Source organism: Lemur catta, chromosome 24, assembly GCF_020740605.2.
Source record: "Lemur catta isolate mLemCat1 chromosome 24, mLemCat1.pri, whole genome shotgun sequence".
Lineage (NCBI taxonomy): Eukaryota > Metazoa > Chordata > Mammalia > Primates > Lemuridae > Lemur > Lemur catta.
Window position 1 is genome coordinate 3,153,842 of NC_059151.1, and position 19,406 is coordinate 3,173,247.

At 44.3% G+C, this 19,406-nt stretch overlaps 2 protein-coding genes across 6 annotated transcripts in view; one reads left to right on the forward strand and one right to left on the reverse strand.

Moving 5' to 3' along the window:
• CDS1 (CDP-diacylglycerol synthase 1) overlaps nucleotides 1–10,058 on the forward strand; it is a 52,109-nt gene extending 42,051 nt beyond the window's left edge. For 3 of the 5 annotated variants that reach the window (XM_045536700.1, XM_045536705.1, XM_045536706.1), the window contains exons 14-16: nucleotides 18–1,294; nucleotides 2,434–2,676; nucleotides 9,831–10,058. In XM_045536700.1, coding sequence (XP_045392656.1) covers nucleotides 18–110 — 93 coding nt within the window. In that variant the 3' untranslated portion in view covers nucleotides 111–1,294; nucleotides 2,434–2,676; nucleotides 9,831–10,058. The remainder of the gene's footprint in view (nucleotides 1–17; nucleotides 1,295–2,433; nucleotides 2,677–9,830) is intronic. The other 2 variants (XM_045536702.1, XM_045536701.1) reach the window with 2 other exon arrangements.
• A 1,736-nt stretch (nucleotides 10,059–11,794) lies between these two features.
• The window catches only part of WDFY3 (WD repeat and FYVE domain containing 3), a 219,804-nt gene continuing 212,192 nt past the window's right edge, over nucleotides 11,795–19,406 (reverse strand). The window contains exons 64-67 of the mRNA XM_045536707.1: nucleotides 18,984–19,307; nucleotides 18,260–18,371; nucleotides 17,657–17,854; nucleotides 11,795–15,022 (exon numbers count right to left, since the gene is read on the reverse strand). Of these exons, the coding sequence (XP_045392663.1) occupies nucleotides 14,899–15,022; nucleotides 17,657–17,854; nucleotides 18,260–18,371; nucleotides 18,984–19,307 (758 nt within the window). The 3' untranslated portion in view covers nucleotides 11,795–14,898. The remainder of the gene's footprint in view (nucleotides 15,023–17,656; nucleotides 17,855–18,259; nucleotides 18,372–18,983; nucleotides 19,308–19,406) is intronic.

A 19,406-nucleotide genomic window follows, 5' to 3' on the forward strand; every position in this document is an offset into this window, starting at 1 on the left:
TGCCGTTTTATCGTTAGAGAAGAAACATTCATGCATGCGTTCATGCAGCCGGTGCTCACAGAGTAATGACAGACACACGTAAGTATCGTGTCGGGTATGTCCATCACTGACAGCTACAGTGACATCTTCAGGGATGGAGACAGGTACGTTCTGGTGATGACAACGTCTTGTGTGTTGAGCGCTGATGTCCTCTGAATGGGAAGGGCACTGAACTTCTGTGATACCAGCACAGTTGGTAATTGCACGTTTATTTTTGTGACTCTCTGAATACTGTCCGGCCCTCACTAGAGCCGGAAGGTTGGTGGAGGCTGGGTGACGTCTGTCCGGGTTCCCTGGTGCCTGCCTGCTGCAGCCTCTCGAGCCTCTGAGCCAATGCACGGGCTTGGAGTCCAAAGACCCAGCTGTGCACCTTCCACCTGTCTCTTGGACAGCCCCTCCTCCCTCCCCTGGCGTTTCCGGAGTTTTTATTTTGCATAGCTCCAAGGTGGGCCTCGCTATTCCTAGCAAATAGGGTTGTTATAAGGATTCAGTGCAAGCTCGCATGAAAGTGCCCTGATTTGTGTCTAGCATAGAGTATGTGATTAGTGATCCTCCTTCCATCCTCCTTCCTGTCTGCTCCTCTCCTGTCACCCGTGTCCAGTGGGGAGGGACAGGTGGTGGGACTGAGCAGAAAGGTAACCCTCCCTTTGGCCGTGTCTGCTGCAGGCGGTGTTACCCTAAGTGTTCCTTGAATGGCAGACGGCCCGTTAATTCACTTGGGCAAACCTGGAATGGCTGCCTTCCACCCGGCCCTGGGCCTCGTTCTGGCACCAAGAAAAACGTCAGAACTGGTAGTTTTCTGCCCCGTGACAGGACAGGTAGATACAGAGGTAGATGCCACCCGAGGTGGATGTTGATCAGGGTGATGACAGATGTATGAACCAGGTGTGTGGGAAAGCAGGAGGCCAACATCGGACCTGCACCCGGGACCTGTCTGGCCTGAGCCTGGTCCCCAGCCGGATCTCTCCTCCCTTCTGCCACTTACCAAGCCTAAAATCCACTCACCCAGGGGCTCTGGGAATCCGGGTGTAGCAGCTGCAGGTAAAATGCGGGTCTAGACAAGTTAACCAAAAATCAGAAGCCTGTCCCACCTTAGTCCTGTTGTCTTCCCGTACAGAAATGGAGAACCGTCTTCAATCATGAGGTGAGCCCCGAGCGGCATTCAGTGAGAGATGAGTGGGACATTTCTGATGATGGCAGTGAGTTTGCAGACGGAGTGGAGCGAATCCCGTCTGGCTCTCTAAGGTGTACGAAGGTGAGGGGCTGGACAAGCAAGAGCCTTGTCGCCCAGAGAGAGAAAGTCACTGAGGCACAGGACACAGTAAGGATCACGTTGTTGAGTGAGAGGGTGACAGCTCAAGCTGTTCTCTGTCAACTTGTACCTTGAGCAGGGTCTGGGACTTGGGGCACACACGCTCAGAGCCCCCTTTCTGCTGCGCCTCCAACTTGAGTTTAAGGGATTCAAGAGTGTGTGATTTCGAACTTCAGATGGGGCTAAGAAGGTGATAAGTTTGGGGAACATTCTTGAGTAATTTATTAAATACATTTTTCATCAGCCTTAGTAAATCTCAAAAACGTGTGACAAAAAGGAAACACGCTTCAGCTAGTCCAGGTAAGACAGACACACTTGAATGATCAGAAATTCTATTTGTTTTCTTTTTTCCCCAACAGCTTTATTGAGATATAATTTACACACCGTAACATTGTGTAACCATCGCCGAATCCAGTGTGAGAACATTTCTGTGTTCTCCCAGGTTACCGGGCGCCCATTCGCAGTTCATCCCCGCTCAGCCCCCAGCCTCGGGCGGCTGCTGAGCCGCTGGCTATGGATTGGCCTTTTCTGGATGTCGCATATAAATGGAATCATGCAATGTGTAGTGTTTTGCATCTGACATGATGTTTTTGCATGTACCAGTATTTGTCTCCTTTTTTATTAATACTGCATTTTCCTAACCCATATACCAGTTCATGGACATGCGGGTTATTCCCAGTTTTTGGCTCTTACGGAAAAGGTTGCTGTGAATATGTGGAGACACACGTCTTTGTGAGGTCATGTCTTCCTTTCTCTTGGGTAGATGGCTAAGGGTGGATTGCTGGATTGCATGTTAAGTTTATGGTTAACTTTTAAAGAAATAACCAAAGTGTTTTCTAAAGCGGCTACACAGTCTTGCTTGCAGTGTGGACAGGTCCTAGTTTTTCTTCATCCTCACCCAAACCTGATGCTGTCCTTTAAATTACACTCTAGCTGGTGTGGAGAGGTATCACTGTGGTTTTAATTTGCATTTCCCTAATGGTTGGCGTTAGGAGCCAAGAACTGTGGACTAAAACCTGCGTGTAAATGTCATAATATCACAGCTGTTGACCCAAGAGAAATGATTACGTTTGTCCACACAGAATCTTGCACGTGAATGTTTATAGCAGCATTATCCACAGTAGTAAAGTGGGAACAGCCTAAATGCTCAGCATGTGGTGGATGGATAAACAGGATGCAGGCCCTCCATAAAGCGAATCCTGACACATGCTACAGCAGGAACGAACCTCAGAAACGTTACGTGAAATAAGCCAGTGACGGGAGACCACACGTTGCATGATTCCATCGTGTGCGACGTCCCGAGTGCACAGATCCACGGACAGTAGGTCAGTGGTCACCAGGGCTGGGGGCAGGGACGGGGGATGGGGAATAACTGCTCATGGTGAGGGGTTTCTTTTGGGTGATGAAAATGTTCTCAAACTAGATTGCAGTGATGGTCCCATCACTCCATAAATACACCAAAGCACACTGCAGTGTAGACTTTAAACTGATGATATTTACGGTATGTTAAAATACCGAGTGGAGGATCTGCAATGGTCGGTGTGGCTGGCAGGCAGCAGGGAGGGGGATTCTGGACTTGGGTGTGGGCCAGGCAGAGGCTGCCAGCTGGACCCCATGGGAACCCCAGTGGGGGTCCAGCCACCCCTTTGGTCTGTCTGCCAGGCAGGGGGGAGGGGTCACCCTGGAATATTTCATTCCGCCTTTCCAATTAGGCTGACTAGGAGGAGGAGAGGTGGCTTGCTTCTCTGGCATTGCCACAGGGACCCTGCGGCTTCCATCCCGAGGTGGTGGGGGGAGAGGGCACCTTCCTCAAGGTGCCCTCAGCAACTAAGGAACTTTGAAACTCTCACTAGGGTTTGGTCTTAAACATTCAAACACAAGTGTTCAGGCATATGGTACATGAAAACTCAAATTCAACACAAGATGATTTAAGATTTACTATTTTTTTTTATTTTGGCATATAATGGGGGTACAAATGTTTAGGTTACGTATATTGCCCTCGTCCTACATGAGTCAGAGCTTCAATCGTGTCCATCCCCCAGACAGTGCGCATCGCACTCATTACATGTATATATACCCATCCCTACTCCCATCTGCCAGCACCCGAGGAATGTTATTCCTACATGTGCACTTAGGTGTTGATCAGTGAAACCAATTTGATGGTGAGTACATGTGGTGCTTACTTTTCCATTCTTGGGATACTTCACTTAGTAGAATGGGTTCCAGCTCTATCCAGGAAAATACAAGAGGTGCTAGATCACCATTGTTTCTTATAGCTGAGTAGTACTCCATGGTATACATATACCACATTTTATTAATCCACTCATGGATTGAAGGGCACTTGGGTTGTTTCCACACCTTTGCAATTGTGAATTGTGCTGCTGTAAACATTTGAGTGCAGATGTCTTTTTAATAGAATGTCTTTTGTTCTTTTGGGTAGATGCCCAGTAATGGGATTGCTGGATCAAATGATAGTCCTACTTGTGTCTCTCTGAGGTATCTCCATATTGCTTTCCACAGAGGTTGCACGAGTTTGCAGTCCCACCAGCAGTGTATGAGTGTTCCTATCTCTCAGCATCCACGCCAACATTTATTGTTTGGGGACTTTTTGATATAGGCCATTCTCACAGGAGATAAGTGATATCTCATTGTGGTTTTGAGTTGCATTTCCCTGATAATTACAGATGTAGAACATTTTTTCATATGTTTGTCGGCCAGTGTTCTGTCTTCTTTTGAAAAGTTTCTGTTCATGTCCTTTGCCCACTTTTTGATAGGGTTGTTTGATTTTTTTCTGGCTGATTTTCCTGAGTTTTAAATAGATTCTAGTTATCAGTCCTTTATCGGTCTTTTATCGAATGTGTAACATGTGAATATTTTCTCCCATTCTGTAGGTTGTCTGTTTGCTGTTGTGACAGTTTCTTTGGCTGTGCAGTAGCTTTTTAATTTTATCAGGTCCCATTTATTTATTTTTGTTGTTGCTGTGATTGCCTTTGGGGTCTTCTTCATAAATTCTTTGCCTAGGCCAATGTCTATAAGAGTTTTTCCAACATTTTCTTCTAGAATTCTTATAGTTTCATGCCTTAGGTTTAAGTCTTTTATCCAGTGTGAGCTGATTTTTGTAAGAGGTGAAAGGTGCGGATCCTGTTTCAGTCTTCTACATGTGGCTATCCAGTTTTCCCAGCACCATTTATTGAATAAGGATTCTTATCTCCCATGTATGTTTTTGTCTGCTTTGTCAAAGATTAGATGGCTATATCAAGATGGTTTCCTGTCTGGTATGTCTAGTTTCTCAGCCCTGTTCCATTGGTCTATGTCCCTGTCCTTGTGTCAGTACCATGCTGTTTTAGTTACTATAGCCTTGCAGTATAGTTTGAAGTCTGATAAATTAATGCCTCCCAATTTGTTCTTTTGCTTAAGATTGCTTTTGTTATACGGGGTCCTCTCTGGTTTCCTACAAAGTGTAAAATTATTTTTTGTGTATCTGTGAAAAATGATGTTGGTATTTTAATAGGGATTGCATTGAATCTGTAGATCACTTTTGGTAATACGGACATTTTAAAAATGTCGACTCTGCCAACCCATGAACATGCTATGGTTTTCTGCCTGTTTACATCCTCTGTTGTTTCCTCCCTCAGTGTTTCATAGTTCTCCCTGTAGAGGTCTTTTACCTCTTTAGTTAAATATATTCCTAGGTACTTTATTTTCTTTGTTGCTATTGTGAAGGGTACTGAGTCTTTGATTTGGTTCTCAGTTTGACCGTTGTTGGCGTATAGGAATGCTACTGATTTCTGTACATTGATTTTGTAACTTGAGACTTTGCTGAATTTCTTTATCAATTCCAGTAGTCTCATGGCAGAATATTTGGGGTTTTCTAGGTATAAGATCATATTGTCAGCAAAGGGAGACAGTTTGACCTCTTCTGCCCCCATTTGGATGCCCTTGTTTTTCTTGTCTGATTGCTCTGGCTAGGCCTTCCAGTGCCATGTTGAATAGAAGTGGTGATAGAGGGCAACCTTGTCTGGTTCCAGTTCTAAGTGGGAATGCTTTCAATTTTTCCCCATTCAGTATGATGTTGGCTGTGTGTTTGTCATATATGGCTTGTATCATTTTTAGGTAAGTCCCATACATGCCTATTTTGTTAAGCATTCTTATCATAAAAGGGTGTTGAATTTTGTCAAATGCTTTTTCTGCGCCTATTGAGAAGATCATATGATCTTTGTTTTTGCTTCTATTTATGTGGTGAATTACATTTATAGATTTACATACGTTGAACCATCCCTGCATCTCTGAGATGAAGCCCACTTGGTCGTGATGGATTATTTTCTTGATAAGCACCTGGATTCGGTTTGCTACGATTTTGTTGAGAATTTTTGCATCTATATTCATAACGGATATGTTGGTGTGTAGTTTTCTTGTTGTGTCCTTTCCTGGTTTTGGTATCAGGGTGATGTTGGCTTCATAAAATGTGTTGGGGAGGAGTCCATCCTTCTCAATGTTGTAGAATAATTTCTGCAGGACAGGCACCAGTTCTTTGTAGGTGTGGTAAAATTTGGGTGTGAAACCATTTCGTCTGGGACTTTTCTTTTTAGGAAGGTTTGTTATTGCTGTTTCAATTTCAGCACTTGACATTGGTCTGTTCAGGAATTCTGTTTCTTCTTGGTTGAGCCTAGGGAGGCTGTGTGTTTCTAAGAATTTGTCCATTTCCTCCACATTTTCCAGTTTATGTGCATAGAGGTTTTCATAGTATTCACAGATGATATTTTGTATTTCTGTTGCATCAGGTGTAATTTCTCCTTTTTCATTCCTGATGGAGCTTATTAGAATTCTTTCTTTTCTGCTTTTTGTTAATCTAGCCAAAGGCATGTCAATTTTATTTTTTCAAAGAACCAACTTTTTGTTTTATTAACCTTCTGTATAGTTTTTTTTATTACCAATTACATTTAGTTCTGGTCTGATCTTTGTTATGTCTTTTCTTCTGCTGGGTTTGGGGTCAGTCTGCTCATCCTTTTCCAGTTCTTTGAGAGGATTTAATAGATTGTTTATTTGTGATCTTTCTGTCTTTTGGAGTAGCTGTGTCCCACAGATTTTTGATAACTTTTGTCTCCTTTGTCATTTAGTTCAAAGAATCTTTTTATTTCCACTTTGATTCCCTTGTTAATGAAATAATGGTTCAGCAGAAGGTTGTTTCGTTTCCATGACTTTGTGTAGAGATGAGAGTTCCTGTTGGGGTTGATTTCTAATTTTATTCTACTGTGGGCTGAGAAGATGCAAGGTATAATTTCTATTTTTTAAAATTTTTTGAGACATGCTTTGTGTCCTAGTATATGGTCAATCTTAGAGAAGGTCCCATGAGCTGATGAGAAAAACGTATATTCAGTAGTTTTTGGGTAGAATGTTCTGTAAATGTCAGTCAGGCCCATTTGTTCTAGAGTTCTGTTTAAGTGCATTGTTTCTTTGTTAATTTTCTGTTTGGAGGATCTGTCCTGTGCTGTCATAGGGGTGTTGAAGCCTCCGGCTATTATGGTGTTGCTGTTTATCATTTTGTTTAGATCAAGTAGAATATGCTTTATGAATCTGGATGCAACTGAGTTGGGTGCAGATATATTTAGAATTGTTATGTCTTCTTGTTGAACTGTACCCTTCACTATTATACAGTGACCTTCTTTGTCTTTCATTACTTTTGTTGATTTGAAGACTAAGGTATCTGAAATCAAAACCGCCACACCAGCCTTCTTTTGGCTTCTGTTTGCTTGAAATATTGTTTTCTACCCCTTCACCTTGCATCTGAATGCATCCTTGTAGGTTAGATGGTTTTCCTGAAGACGGCACATACTCGACTGGTGTGTATTTATCCATTCAGCCAGCCTATGTCTCTTGAGGGGGCAGTTCAAGCCATTCACATTTATTCAGAGAATTGATAAGTGGGGCAAATTTCTGTTCATCCTATTGAGTTGAACTGGGTGGGAATGGCATTAAGGAGAATTCACTCAGTATATCACACCAGATGTAAAGTCTGGGCAGGAATATCCACATTTAAAAGAATGGCTAAAGAAAATATGGTCCATATACACAATGGAATACTATTCAGCCACAGAAAGAATGAAACCTTGCCATTTGCAACAACACGGATGGAACTGGAAAACATCATGTTAAGTGAAATAAGCCAAGCACAGAAAAGTAAATTTCACATGTCCTCACTCCTGTGTGGGAGCTAAACATTAAAACAATTGATCCCACGGAGACAGACTAGAATGATGGTTAGCAGAGGCTGGGACGGGGCGTGGGGACCAGGAGGGATAGAGGGGAGATGATTAATGGGTGCAAAAATAGTTAGATAATCAAAAGGAATGAACAATCAAAGTGACTATAATCAACAATAAGTTAGGGTACACTTTCACTGAACGAGTGGGACTGGAATGCTCCTAACACAAAGAAATGACAAATGCTTGAGGTGACGGACACCCCATTACCCACCCAGCAGGGAACACCCCAGGGAACAGAAGACAATTTCCCAGGAGGCTTTGTATTGCATAAGTAAGAATATAAATTCAATAAATGATAAAGATTAAACATTGTATACCTATATCAAAACCTCACATGTACCCTATAAGTATATACAAATACTATGTACTCATAATTAAAAATTAAAATTTTGAAAAGGTGGAAGAGGAAAATCAATGGCAAGACATCTAAACAAAAGAAAGGCAGGAAAGATGTTTGCAAAAGGCCAGGAACCCAGTAGGGGACCCAGCCCAGGAACAGAAGGGAACTTCCTGGAAGGCTTTGTATCATACAACTTAGTAAGAGTATAATCCAAAAAAAGATCAAAGATGAGGTGATAAAGTAACAGAATGATATGAAAATGAAGATTGGTGAGCTAGGAAAAAAAAAGCAGTGGAAAAGAGTATTACTCTTACTGAATTAGAAACAGTAAGGAATGGAATAGACTTCCTGAAAATTCAATTACAAATACCTACACGAAGGCAAACCTCTTGTTTACAGGCTAGAAAGTTCTTGGCGAGGGCAGTTATGTCATTTGTATATCTCCCTCAAGGCCCAGCTGAACACACAAACTGCTACCAGGAAACACATCCACATTCACAGAGCTGAACGGGAACCACAAGCACATGTGGTCACGTTGCTGCAGTAGAACTGTTTCCTGCTTCCTCTTGGCATAGGGGCCAGAGAGCCAGACCCAATGAGCCTCAAGTTTATAACCAAAGGCTGTTTGTTTAACCTTTGCTCCATGATGTATTTTTCCAGAGTCAGCCTGCAAAGGAGTGGCTTCCTTTTATGAACAGAGAGCGTGTTTTTAGGATAGAGCTTTTGTTGGAAATTTATGGTAGTATAGTGCTCGAGAGCAAGATCATAACCAAGTTGTTTCTCCTCCGCACTGGAATGCAGCCTGCGCCTCTCCTTGCCTTACAGCTGAAGGCCAAGGCTGCAGTTCTCGATAAAGCAGGACCTGGTCATGCACGGGTGACCCTGAGACAACATCCTAAGTACACTGGTACTGCGGTCACCTGAGAGAGAAAATACAGGTTGGGAGCGGCTTAGGAAGAGCATTGGCCTGGGCTGTGAATTCTGCTTACCAAGAGCCCGGCCCTGGGAACCAGACACCCCTGTGAACCCTTCCCTCTGGTGTTAAAGTCAGAGTCTGGGCTCGATGACTTCTAAGAGCTCTTCCCATCGTGACATGCTGCCTCCTGAGCATCTCCCTGAAGACAAACTCCCTGTCGCTGGCTTTCCTTTAGCATTTGTGAAGTGTTTTACTGCATCGACCCTTTTATGTTCTTATTTCCAAATTAACACTATAATGTTCCGAGAACACACTTGTAAACCACTACATTGCCTGTATAGATGACTGGATCTAATCCTTACAATAATTCTTTGTGGGGAGACATCATAACACAGACTTTCACATACAGACACTCAAGACGTGGAGAGGTTAAGTCCTTTGCCCAAGATCACACCAACAGTGGCAGAACCGTAGGCAGTATTTATTGCCAATGATAAGATTTTAGGTTTTAAGCAAAAATTATAATTTTTAGAAAACTTTCAACTGCCACCACAACTTAGAATTTCCCAAGACTGCTGGTGGTATTTTAATATCATATATGCTAATGTGAGTTTTTGGCATTATACTATGTAATAAAATATATCAACATGTGGAATATCTACATATACTCTAGTGGGTCGTAAGGGCCACCAGTGAACCAATATCTATTTTTTCTGTCTCTGATGCTTGAATCAGGATTTTTTTTTAAAAATATGTTTTAAATAATGCATGATGGGTAAGACATACATTCAAAGTGCAAGACAGACCAATGGATCGTAACGTAATAGAGTATGAAGTTCATTGGTTGTAATTGCAGATTCTATTTAGTAATCTTTAAGAAATAAGCTGTTAAACTTAAAACTATTACTTTCGAGAAACAATTGTCTGAAAAAGCTATTGCATATTCTCCCTTTTTTCAAGTTCATACCTGTGTGAGGCTGGATTTTCTTCCGATGCTTCAACCAAAATAAAGTATCACCACAGACCAGAGGCAGAAGCATCTATGAGAAGCCGCCTGTCTTCTGTTAGGCCAAACCTTCAAGAGATTTGCAAAACTGTAAAACAAATCCACTTGCCTAAATTTTTTTTTTTTTGGTTTGGAAAAGTTTTTAAATAAAAATTATGCAATTTATGTTACCATATAATGAATAAAAGGAGTTTTATATATATTTAAAACTATTTTAATTTGGGGTCTTTGAAAACTTTTAAGGGTCAAAGAGTCCTAAGACCAAAAAGTTTAAAGAAGCAGTATCTTCGGCCCGCCCACCCTCACGAACTGGTATTTAAACGGGAAAACCTGCTGCAAAGAGAACAGCTGAAACAAGAGGCTTCTTAAATTCCCCAGCTGGTTAGAACGGCAGCCTCAGTCTTCCTTCCTATTCGGGGCTCTCCAAAACACCATGCTGTCTCCGAGTGTGGTAGCTTGGCTCGGTGCCATCTCTAGCAAAAGTCTAAAGAACAACAAATAAAAAAGAGCTTTGCAGTGGGTGGGGGAACACAGTATTCCTAAGGCAAAGAGATCAAGCCAGTGCTGGGCCACTTCCATCCAACGGGCGAAAGCGAGGCCCGGAGAGGGAACTTTGCTGAAGGACGAGAAGCAAATGGCAGAAAAAGGACTTACCCAACATCACGTGCGTGTCTGTTCTTTTAAACTCTGGGAGAATTTCTGCATTTGAGAATTCTGCAACGTGACTGTGATCCTGCTCAAGGTCATTAGAGCTATGAGTAACACTGCATTAAAGACATGGGAACTGCCCTGGGCCTGCTTTCTTACCCTTCATTTTTTATTTTTATAGAAATTATTATTGTTTTCCAAGTTCTGGGCAGTCCTTCATCTTCTGCCTAAAGGGGAGCAGCACCAAGGTAAACTCTGCAATAAGCACAATAGCCTCAAATTTGGAGAATCTGCTGTTCAAGCTCAAATGAACTTAGTATCTGTAGAAAGAGGAAAAGTGAAATCATCAGAACAGCCTAAGTAAACCTAAGAAGTGTTCTTGACACTCTCCTTTACCAGCAAGGCTACTTGAAAACCAGAGAAGCTTAAAACACCCTCCCCCACCCCCCAAACCCAAACAAGCTAGTAAGAATAAAAATGGATCGGTGAGTTCCAACACTCTCAGACTGAAGCCTGGACTGGAAAGACCAGCGGCTGCTGTGCTTCCGGAAGAGGGGCAGGACAGTGGAGTGGCCCTGAGGTGCTATTGTAGTAGGGTGGGATGTGTACACACACACACACACACACACACACACACTCACACACACACACACACTCTGTTGCTTACTTTTCACAACAGGATGCACAGGGAATAAGGCTCAGGAAAAATAAGCAAAAACGCAGGCAGGGCTTTCTCTACAGGTCACCTTTGAGGCTCATGTCTCCCAGAAGCCACCTGCTTCTCCCTGCTGCCACCCACACGCACTCATCAGCCCCGCAATCCAGCACGGGTGGGTCAAACTAGAAGCCTAACAGCCCACATCTTTGCAATCTTAAGCAGGTGCTTCTAGAAGGAATATTCACAACTAGGAAAGAACCATACAAACTGCAGGAAATTATCAGACTCAGTTTTTGTTTTTTCCTTCCCTAAAGAACTGACTTAAAAACAACCTTGGTTTTTTTTGGGTTTTTTTTTTTTTTTGTTGTTTTTTTGTGGTGGTAAATAGTAGATATTTATTTGAAATGAAAAAAATTGCTTAAGTACCTGGACTATTGCATTTAATCATGTATTGTAATTGTGTTACTCTACCTTTTCGCATCAGAGACAGATATACAATGAACATTCAGATATCACAGATTGCACACTGGATAGTAATTCTTCAGGCCTGTTACATAACCACCAAAAAACAGATATTGAATTCTGTAATATAGTACAAAAGTCCACAATCAATCCAGTCTTAGCCAGTATCTTCAATTTACTTCTTTGCTGTACAAATAATTGGCCAATACTAGGGCTTACAAGTTAATAACAAGACAAAAAATATACATTGCACTGACACAAAAAGTCAGCTGTGTTAATAGTCATGCAACAAGTAACCAAACTTGCTGAAATTAAAAATACTTTCTAAAAACAGTTTTAACGGCATAAATATTTTATACACAGTTCATTTACCAAAACAAAATGTATTTAAATGATACAAAGCAAAAATAAGTTTCTACCAACTTTATACATAAGAAAGTGCAAAATAACTTATCTAGAGTGTTTTGCTATTATCCAGACGGATGGCTGCTATGGACAGCTATTCTCTTCTTCAAAAGGCAGGACATTACAGTTGCACACTACACACAGATGTTAGGATACACGGATGAATAAATGGGTGGGGGAATGGATGGATGAACAGACAAACCACAAAGATGAGGCAAGAGCCCTGTGAGGTGCTCTCAGAGAAAGAATACGGACCCCACAAAGGTACATGGACATGTCGAGAATGTGTTGGTAAATAAATTTACATGGAACACAGGAAGATATCCAGAGAAACAATTAGTTTATGTACGTGAGTATCTGTGAGCGATTCTGTGATTTCTGCATTAGAAGCAAAAAAACTAACCGCCCCCCCTCCCCCTCAAAAAAAAAAACCCAAAAGCAAATAAACAAAGACCCGAAAGACAAAAAACAAACCCGATTGAACAAAAGTTCCCCGCAGCACCAGCTGCCAGAGGAAATACTATCGTGAGGGTTTTGGCTTTCACCTTCTAGTTACAGAAGTTGTGTCGGAAAGGTTAAAAGTATTTATGCCATAGAGTTTCAGATGACAAAGAGGAATAACCCTTAAGTAACTACAGACACACAGTCATATGTTCAAGTCTTAAAAGAACACCTCTGCCACCGGGGATGGGGCGAACATGGCTCGTGGACAAAAGGAGGACGCGTCTTTTAAAAAGTGTGGAATAACACTGCTACAGGTCACCTGGGGGCACACGGGCAAAGCCCACGGCTACGTGACAGCACGATTTCTGCAGCTGTTGAACCTCAGCATCGCTTGTTAGAACTAAAGAAAGATGGTGATGGGGAGGAAGGGGGGGGGGGGGGGAGTGAGACACAGCAAGGAAAACAGAACACAACTTCTTCTTCAAGTTACAGTATTAATGCCAATAATCCTTTTATTAACAAGTATATTTGAACTTTTAGAAATGGAAGTGTTTTAATCAATTTTGATATGTAATCGTAAATAGACTGTAGGCTCAAACCAAAGTAAATAAAGATTTAAATTTAGTAAGTGTAAGGCACTAAAGCAGCCTTTCTATTTTCTCTTGGAGACCTGGTTGTCAGGAAGAACAGATCTGTTCTTAAGCTGGTTTCAGCCCATTGGGTACAAGATCACTGTTGTACCGAATGCCTATGGTTGAACGCATGTGCGTATATGTGCATTTTAGTGCATAAATGTGCCTCTCACCAGGGCCTACAGGTGACAAGTTGGAAAAGCCAAAGCCACTGTCCTTTGTCTGGTACCTCCATGAGGGTGTGAAGGCCTGTCCTTCCTTTCTTGGGCCGTTAATGATCCTACGTTTTTCCGAATCACAGGGCTTTCAGAATTGTTCATAATACCACTAAGTATCTGAAAATGTTAAAATCTAGATTAATTGTTTCATTTGTTTTATATATATATAATATATATTTGTACACAACACACATTTTAAAAAAATCCCACCACCAAAGCCTTTTCTCTGTCAACTAAACTAATCCCTTCGCCCTCCAGCTTGAATCCCCCTGGATTTGTGTGTTCTGTCTCTCCAACTAGTAGAACCAATTAAATAACTAAATATTAAAATACTGTAATTATATTCATAGCAAAAACAAAAAAATAGACATTGATACAGTATAAATCTCACTGTTTTCAGGTAGATGACAGTAAATGGTAAAGGTTAATTTTTAAGCAGTTCTGACATGATCCAGTTTTACAACAAAGTTTATATGTTAATTCTGTACACTTTTTTTTTTTATTTTTAACCTTTTTTGAAAATAAGATATATTAGAACATTAGTGTCACCAAAGACACGTACTTATTATGTTCTATGCGAGAGAAGCTAATTTTGGGGTTACATGCAAATATATTTCCGTTAGTCGAGGCAGGGCTCTTTCCTGCGGTACACCGGTCCCCTGGCCACCTTGCCGCAATGCTAGGAAGGTGCTTTGACCGAACAGCAGTCCAGGGACAAGTTTAAAAGGGGCCCTGTCACGTAACAACAACACTGAGGTGGTGCGTAGCCAGGTGCAAGGCGCCCAGATAGTTCCAGTTTCTCCTATGGCTGGACCCCTGTTCCCCCACACTAGTTCCTAAAGAAGGTCCGAGCAGTTTTGGTTACTAGCCTGGTTTAGGTCGGGACATTGTGGGCAACTTGGAAGCAATGACATCAGGCACACAGGCTGGGTTGGAAAGGAAAAGAAAAAGACTACAGATAATGTCTCTGAGGGTTTAAAAAACGTATTTATAATTAACTGGTGAGTGAGGGATATCAGACAAAACCATAAGTGGTTCATTGAGTTAGTCGGTTTAGTTTGAAGTTTCATGTTACAGGCAGTTAAGTCCTTATTTAGAAAAAAAAAAAAAAAGGCCTTTATTCCTATTTACAATATATATATAGTTACTTGCAAAGAAGTCAGATTTACAACCATTTTCTAAAAGCCTTTTTTTTTTGGTTGTTGTGGGTTTTTCCAAATAAGGATAAGTAGCTCTATAAAAATGAGATGCAGGAAAAGACAGTTAATAAGTGGAGGGTTTTCTCTTGGAGACGCGACTGTTACCAGGGAACCGGACGTTGCAAATGCTGCTCCTGGAACCCCCGCACATTCTTCCCGCGCTGTCGCCCGAGTAGCGGCTGCCCCTGCACTGCACTCGACACCCGTTTTACGCAATGATCCCTCTGAATTCGACACTCCAGCCACGCGGCGTGAAGAGCTGTGTAAACGGAGACTGTTTCCGATGCTTCCGGGCGGTGAGGGGGGAACCGGGAGGGGGTCTACAGACCGTGGTCTCCAAGCGGCTTGTTGAATCTTCAGCAATTCCGAGGCCCGTCTTCTGAACCCCTCTCATGCTGCAGGTTATAGTAACAGTTCTGACACACACGCACGGGGGATGATATTTTCAAGCGTTTGATTTCAGACTGAAATCGACTGCACCTAAAAGGAAAGGAAAAATCGATTACTTATAGGTCTTCGCAGACCTATGCTTGATCGCTGGGGCCAGCACGATCCTGCTGATCGGCGTTTCCCATGGGCCCCGTGCAGCATCTGGCAGTAGTAGACAGTTTAAAGAACTCCCTCTGATATTTTGAAAGCTAAACACCACCAAGAGCAGGTGTGTGCCAGTATGCAAACCGGGTGTTGACTTTCAGAAATTACTAGATTACCAGGTTCTACAGAGCAGAGCAGACCTTTTGAAGCACAGAGTGACAAGACAGGGTCCTCTGCCAGCCCCACAGGGAAAGGCTGCCAGCAACGCTCTGGCTACCTCGCCTTCGGTCGGACTGCCCGGGAGAACAGGCTTAAGGAAAGAATCAGCATCGTAACTCCTGTCATAGAACGTGTACTGGGCACGTGACGGCACTCACGCGCCTGATCTCAGTTAATTCTCTCAGCGCTTCTGTGCGGAGAGGGCTTAGAATCCACATTCTCGGGCTGGGCGCGGTGGCTCACGCCTGTGATCCTAGCATTCTGGGAGGCCGAGGCGGGAGGATCGCTCGAGATCAGGAGTTCGAGACCAGCCTGAGCAAGAGCTAGACCACATCTCTACTAAAAAATAGACAGAAATGATCTGGACAGCTAAAAATATATATAGAAAAAATTAGCCAGGCGTGGTGGCGCATGCCTGTAGTCCCAGCTACTCGGGAGGCTGAGGCAGGAGGATCGCTTGAGCCCAGGAGTTTGAGGTTGCTGTGAGTGAGGCTGATGCCACGGCACTCTAGCCTGGGCAACAGAGCGAGACTCTGCCTCAAAAAAAAAAAAAAAAAAAAAAAAAATCCACATTCTCAGAGGAAGAGACTGAAGCTCAGAGAGGTTCAGTAACCTGCCTGAGGCAACACGACAGAGAGCAGCCCCGTGAGCGCTTGGCCAGTGTGGACACAAAGACCGTCCGTCCCTTCACCAATAAGCCAGTGCTGCCCACGACACCCCGGCAACTGCCTGAGAAGCGGTCACACGATGTGACAGCGATGTGTTTTCTGTGAAGTGTCTCCGAGTGCCCGGCCTGGGGGACCCTCCTGTCCTCGGGCAGGGAAGGTGGGACCGTGGTGCCCGACAGAGGGGACGGCCACGCGGATGCTGACGCACAGCTGACTTTTCACAGGGGGAAACGTGGACCCCACCTCACGTCAGACCCCAAAATAAATCCCAGATGAATTAAAGGCCTACATGGGAAAAATAAAGCTTTGGAAATTTTGAAAAGATAATAAACAAGTTATCTTTATGCTCTTAGGACAGGGCAAGTATTCTTAAGGCACAAAAATAGCAAAAATCATAAAGAGTAATAAATGTGACTACATCGAATTTGAAAACCTGTGTGACAGAAAAAAAAAAAAAAAACACATGCAAAGTTAAAACACAAGCCACAGACTGGCAGAAGATAATCCGAAAGATGTATAATCGACAAGGGAGTAGAGCCCAGAATATATAAAGAACTCCTCAAGGAAAAAAACAAAGCCAGGCACAACCAAAGGGAAGTTATCCAAGAGGAAGTCCGAATAGCCAACAAGTGTCCAACCTCGCTGGCAATGCAAGTTAAAACAACAAAGCACTATTTCTTAGCTATCAGATTGGCAAAAGCGAGCAAGTCTGCCAGTACCAACTACCACTAAGAATTTAAGGAGCTTTCCTACCTTGTTGGAGGCAGTGTGAACTATCACTGCTATTCTGGAGAGGAATCTGGCAAGATCTAGTTAGGGTCAAGAGTATGCCTATGTTTTATCAATTCCATTGCGTTTCCTCTACAGAAACTCCAGCTGTGTATTATTAACAGAAGTGCATTTATAAAGGTGTGCACTGTAGCATCATTTACAGCACTGACAAAATACGGGAAAAAAAAGCCTTAAGACGTCATCAAAAGGGAAATAAATTCTGGTATATTCATATAACTGATAATAGTTAAAATGAATATACCAGGAGAATAGTTACCTAAATGAATGGATTTCAAAAACAATGTCGAGTAAAAAAAGTTATAGCAGAGTAAAGACAGCATGTTAAGTTGAAATGTAAGGCTGAAAACCACACAAAACAATACTAGGTAATGTCTACAGAGGCAACTGCGCACGCCCACGACGGTATAAAAGCCTGGTGAAGGGGTGTGAGTGGTGAAGGGTGCAGAGAAGACTTAAAATGTGTCTATAGTGTTTATAGACACATTTCACAGGCTCTCCGTTAATGCAAATGCGAAACATGTCACAGGAACAGATGAACATTAACACCTGCACATCCTGAGTCAGGAGTGACCAGGTGTTGGTGATTCCCTGTGTGCTTGTTAGTATGATGGGAATACTTCACATTTGTAGTGGTAGAAAAGAACAGAGAGAAAAGTGCATCCTGCAGTGGGGACAGCAGGGCTACCGCGGTGGGGACCTCAGGGCTACCGCGGTGGGGACTGCAGGGCTACCGCGGTGGGGACAGCAGGGCTACCGCGGTGGGGACAGCAGGGCTACTGCGGTGGGGACCCCAGGGCTACCGCAACGGGGACCCCAGAGCGAATCAGAACCTGCGTGTGGGACGCAGTTAACACTGAGGGCTCAATCCATGGGAGCGCGAAAGCGCCCGGTCGCGTCTTACTTCTGGCAGAAGAGCTGGCCACAGTTCCTGCAATGGTGCCGTCGTTCTGTGAGGGAAAACCTCACCGAGCAGCCGGAGCAGCTGTCCCCGCCTTCGTCCTTCACCCAGTGGTCAGCGGCCGAACGCCCGGGCTGGTCACTCACAGACCAGCTGAAAACTCGGCCTCGACTGTCGCCCACGAGGATCCTGCTGTGGTCCCTGCAGGAGACAGGACGGGGCCGTCACTGCAGCAGGCCGCTGCCGTGCGTGCGACGCTTCGAGGACCCCCGGTTTTAGTGGGTGTGTGACACAGCGGGGCCCCTTGCTCCCCCAGGGAAGTGCGGATGAAGAAAACACAGAACTGAGCCAGAACTTACACTCCCCACTTCAACTTGCTTTGGACCAAACCTTGCTGTATCTTTGAAGGACAGAGAAGGCAATTTTTTTTTAAATTCAGAATTAAAATCTATTCACTGTTAGGTTTCTTCTTTAGATTCATCTCTTTGACACTAACGAGAATGCAAATGAAATGTGCTTTCCCCACAGACGGGGCTGGAGGGTGTGGCCCCCGGCTAAACGAACAACCCAGATGGGAAGAGGAGCTGGGGAAAGCCTGGCGCTTACTTGGAGATGGCCAAGGCAGTGACCTCGGCGGGGTGCGCGTTGTCCTTCCGGTCGAAGGCCGTGTGCATGGTCAGCTTGCTCCGGAACACCAGCTGCCGCTCCCACCGGTACCCTGGAGGGGAGGACGTGACCTTCTAAATCCAGGAAAGCCAGCACGGGGTAAGTGTGCCTGACGACGGCGGCCTCGAAAGCTGGGGACCTCAACACACGGTGACAGCAGCTCGTCCAGTTCCAGCAGCTGCTGCCTTCTGAGGGCAGAGCAACCTAGCTGAACGTTAATCACCGCCCCGGTTGGAGCATGTCCCACTGGGAAAGACTAAAGAAAAAGGGAACTCCTCGATGCAAGAAAATGCATTGCAACTTCTCCTGCTGAGGACCCTGCCTCCAACTCTACTCTGGGCAAGGTTACCTGCTAATGCAGCCTTATTTATTTATTTGTAACGAATGACTTGGCTATTTTCAAAACCGTTCCAGATTTGTAAACGAATGCAGTTTTGGTCTGAGGTGTTTTTGTTTCTAAGAAAACGCCCAGCGCATTGCACACACCGTTGTATGACAGAATCTCTAGCCTCACACAAGAAACTTCAGAGGCCTTCGCGTGTGGGTGACCCGGGTCACACAGCACGTCAGGGACGGGGCCCAGAGAGCTGGACCCCACTGCCACCATCCCCCAACCCTCACGCCACTCGTAAGGAGCAAGAAATAATACCAGACTTCGAGTTACCGGGTTTCAATCGGCTGTAACTCCGCACCTCGATGGGGTTGGGGTGGGGGTGGCTGAGGGGGCCCTGCAGATGGGCTCTGGCCTGGCCCTCCGAGTAGTTGACGAATACGAAGCCGTCCTTCTCGTCCAGGCTGAGCTGGTCCGACCAGCGCCTGGAGTCGTCGGAGCCGCTGTCAGTGCACCAGGCGGCGGCCGCACGGCCGGAGGCCGTCCGGGGCCGGTGGCTGGTGCTGCTGGGCTGGCTCGGGGCGTCCCTGGGCTCCTGGCTGACGCTCTGCTCGTCTGCGTCCGAGTCACTGCTGTCCTCGTCCTGGGCTTCCTGCCCTGGGGGAAGCATGGGGAGAATCAGAAGACAGGGACGCATCACGGTCAGACCTAGCCTTGCTCTACCAGTGTAGTTCTCTACCGCGCACAAGCCACCGT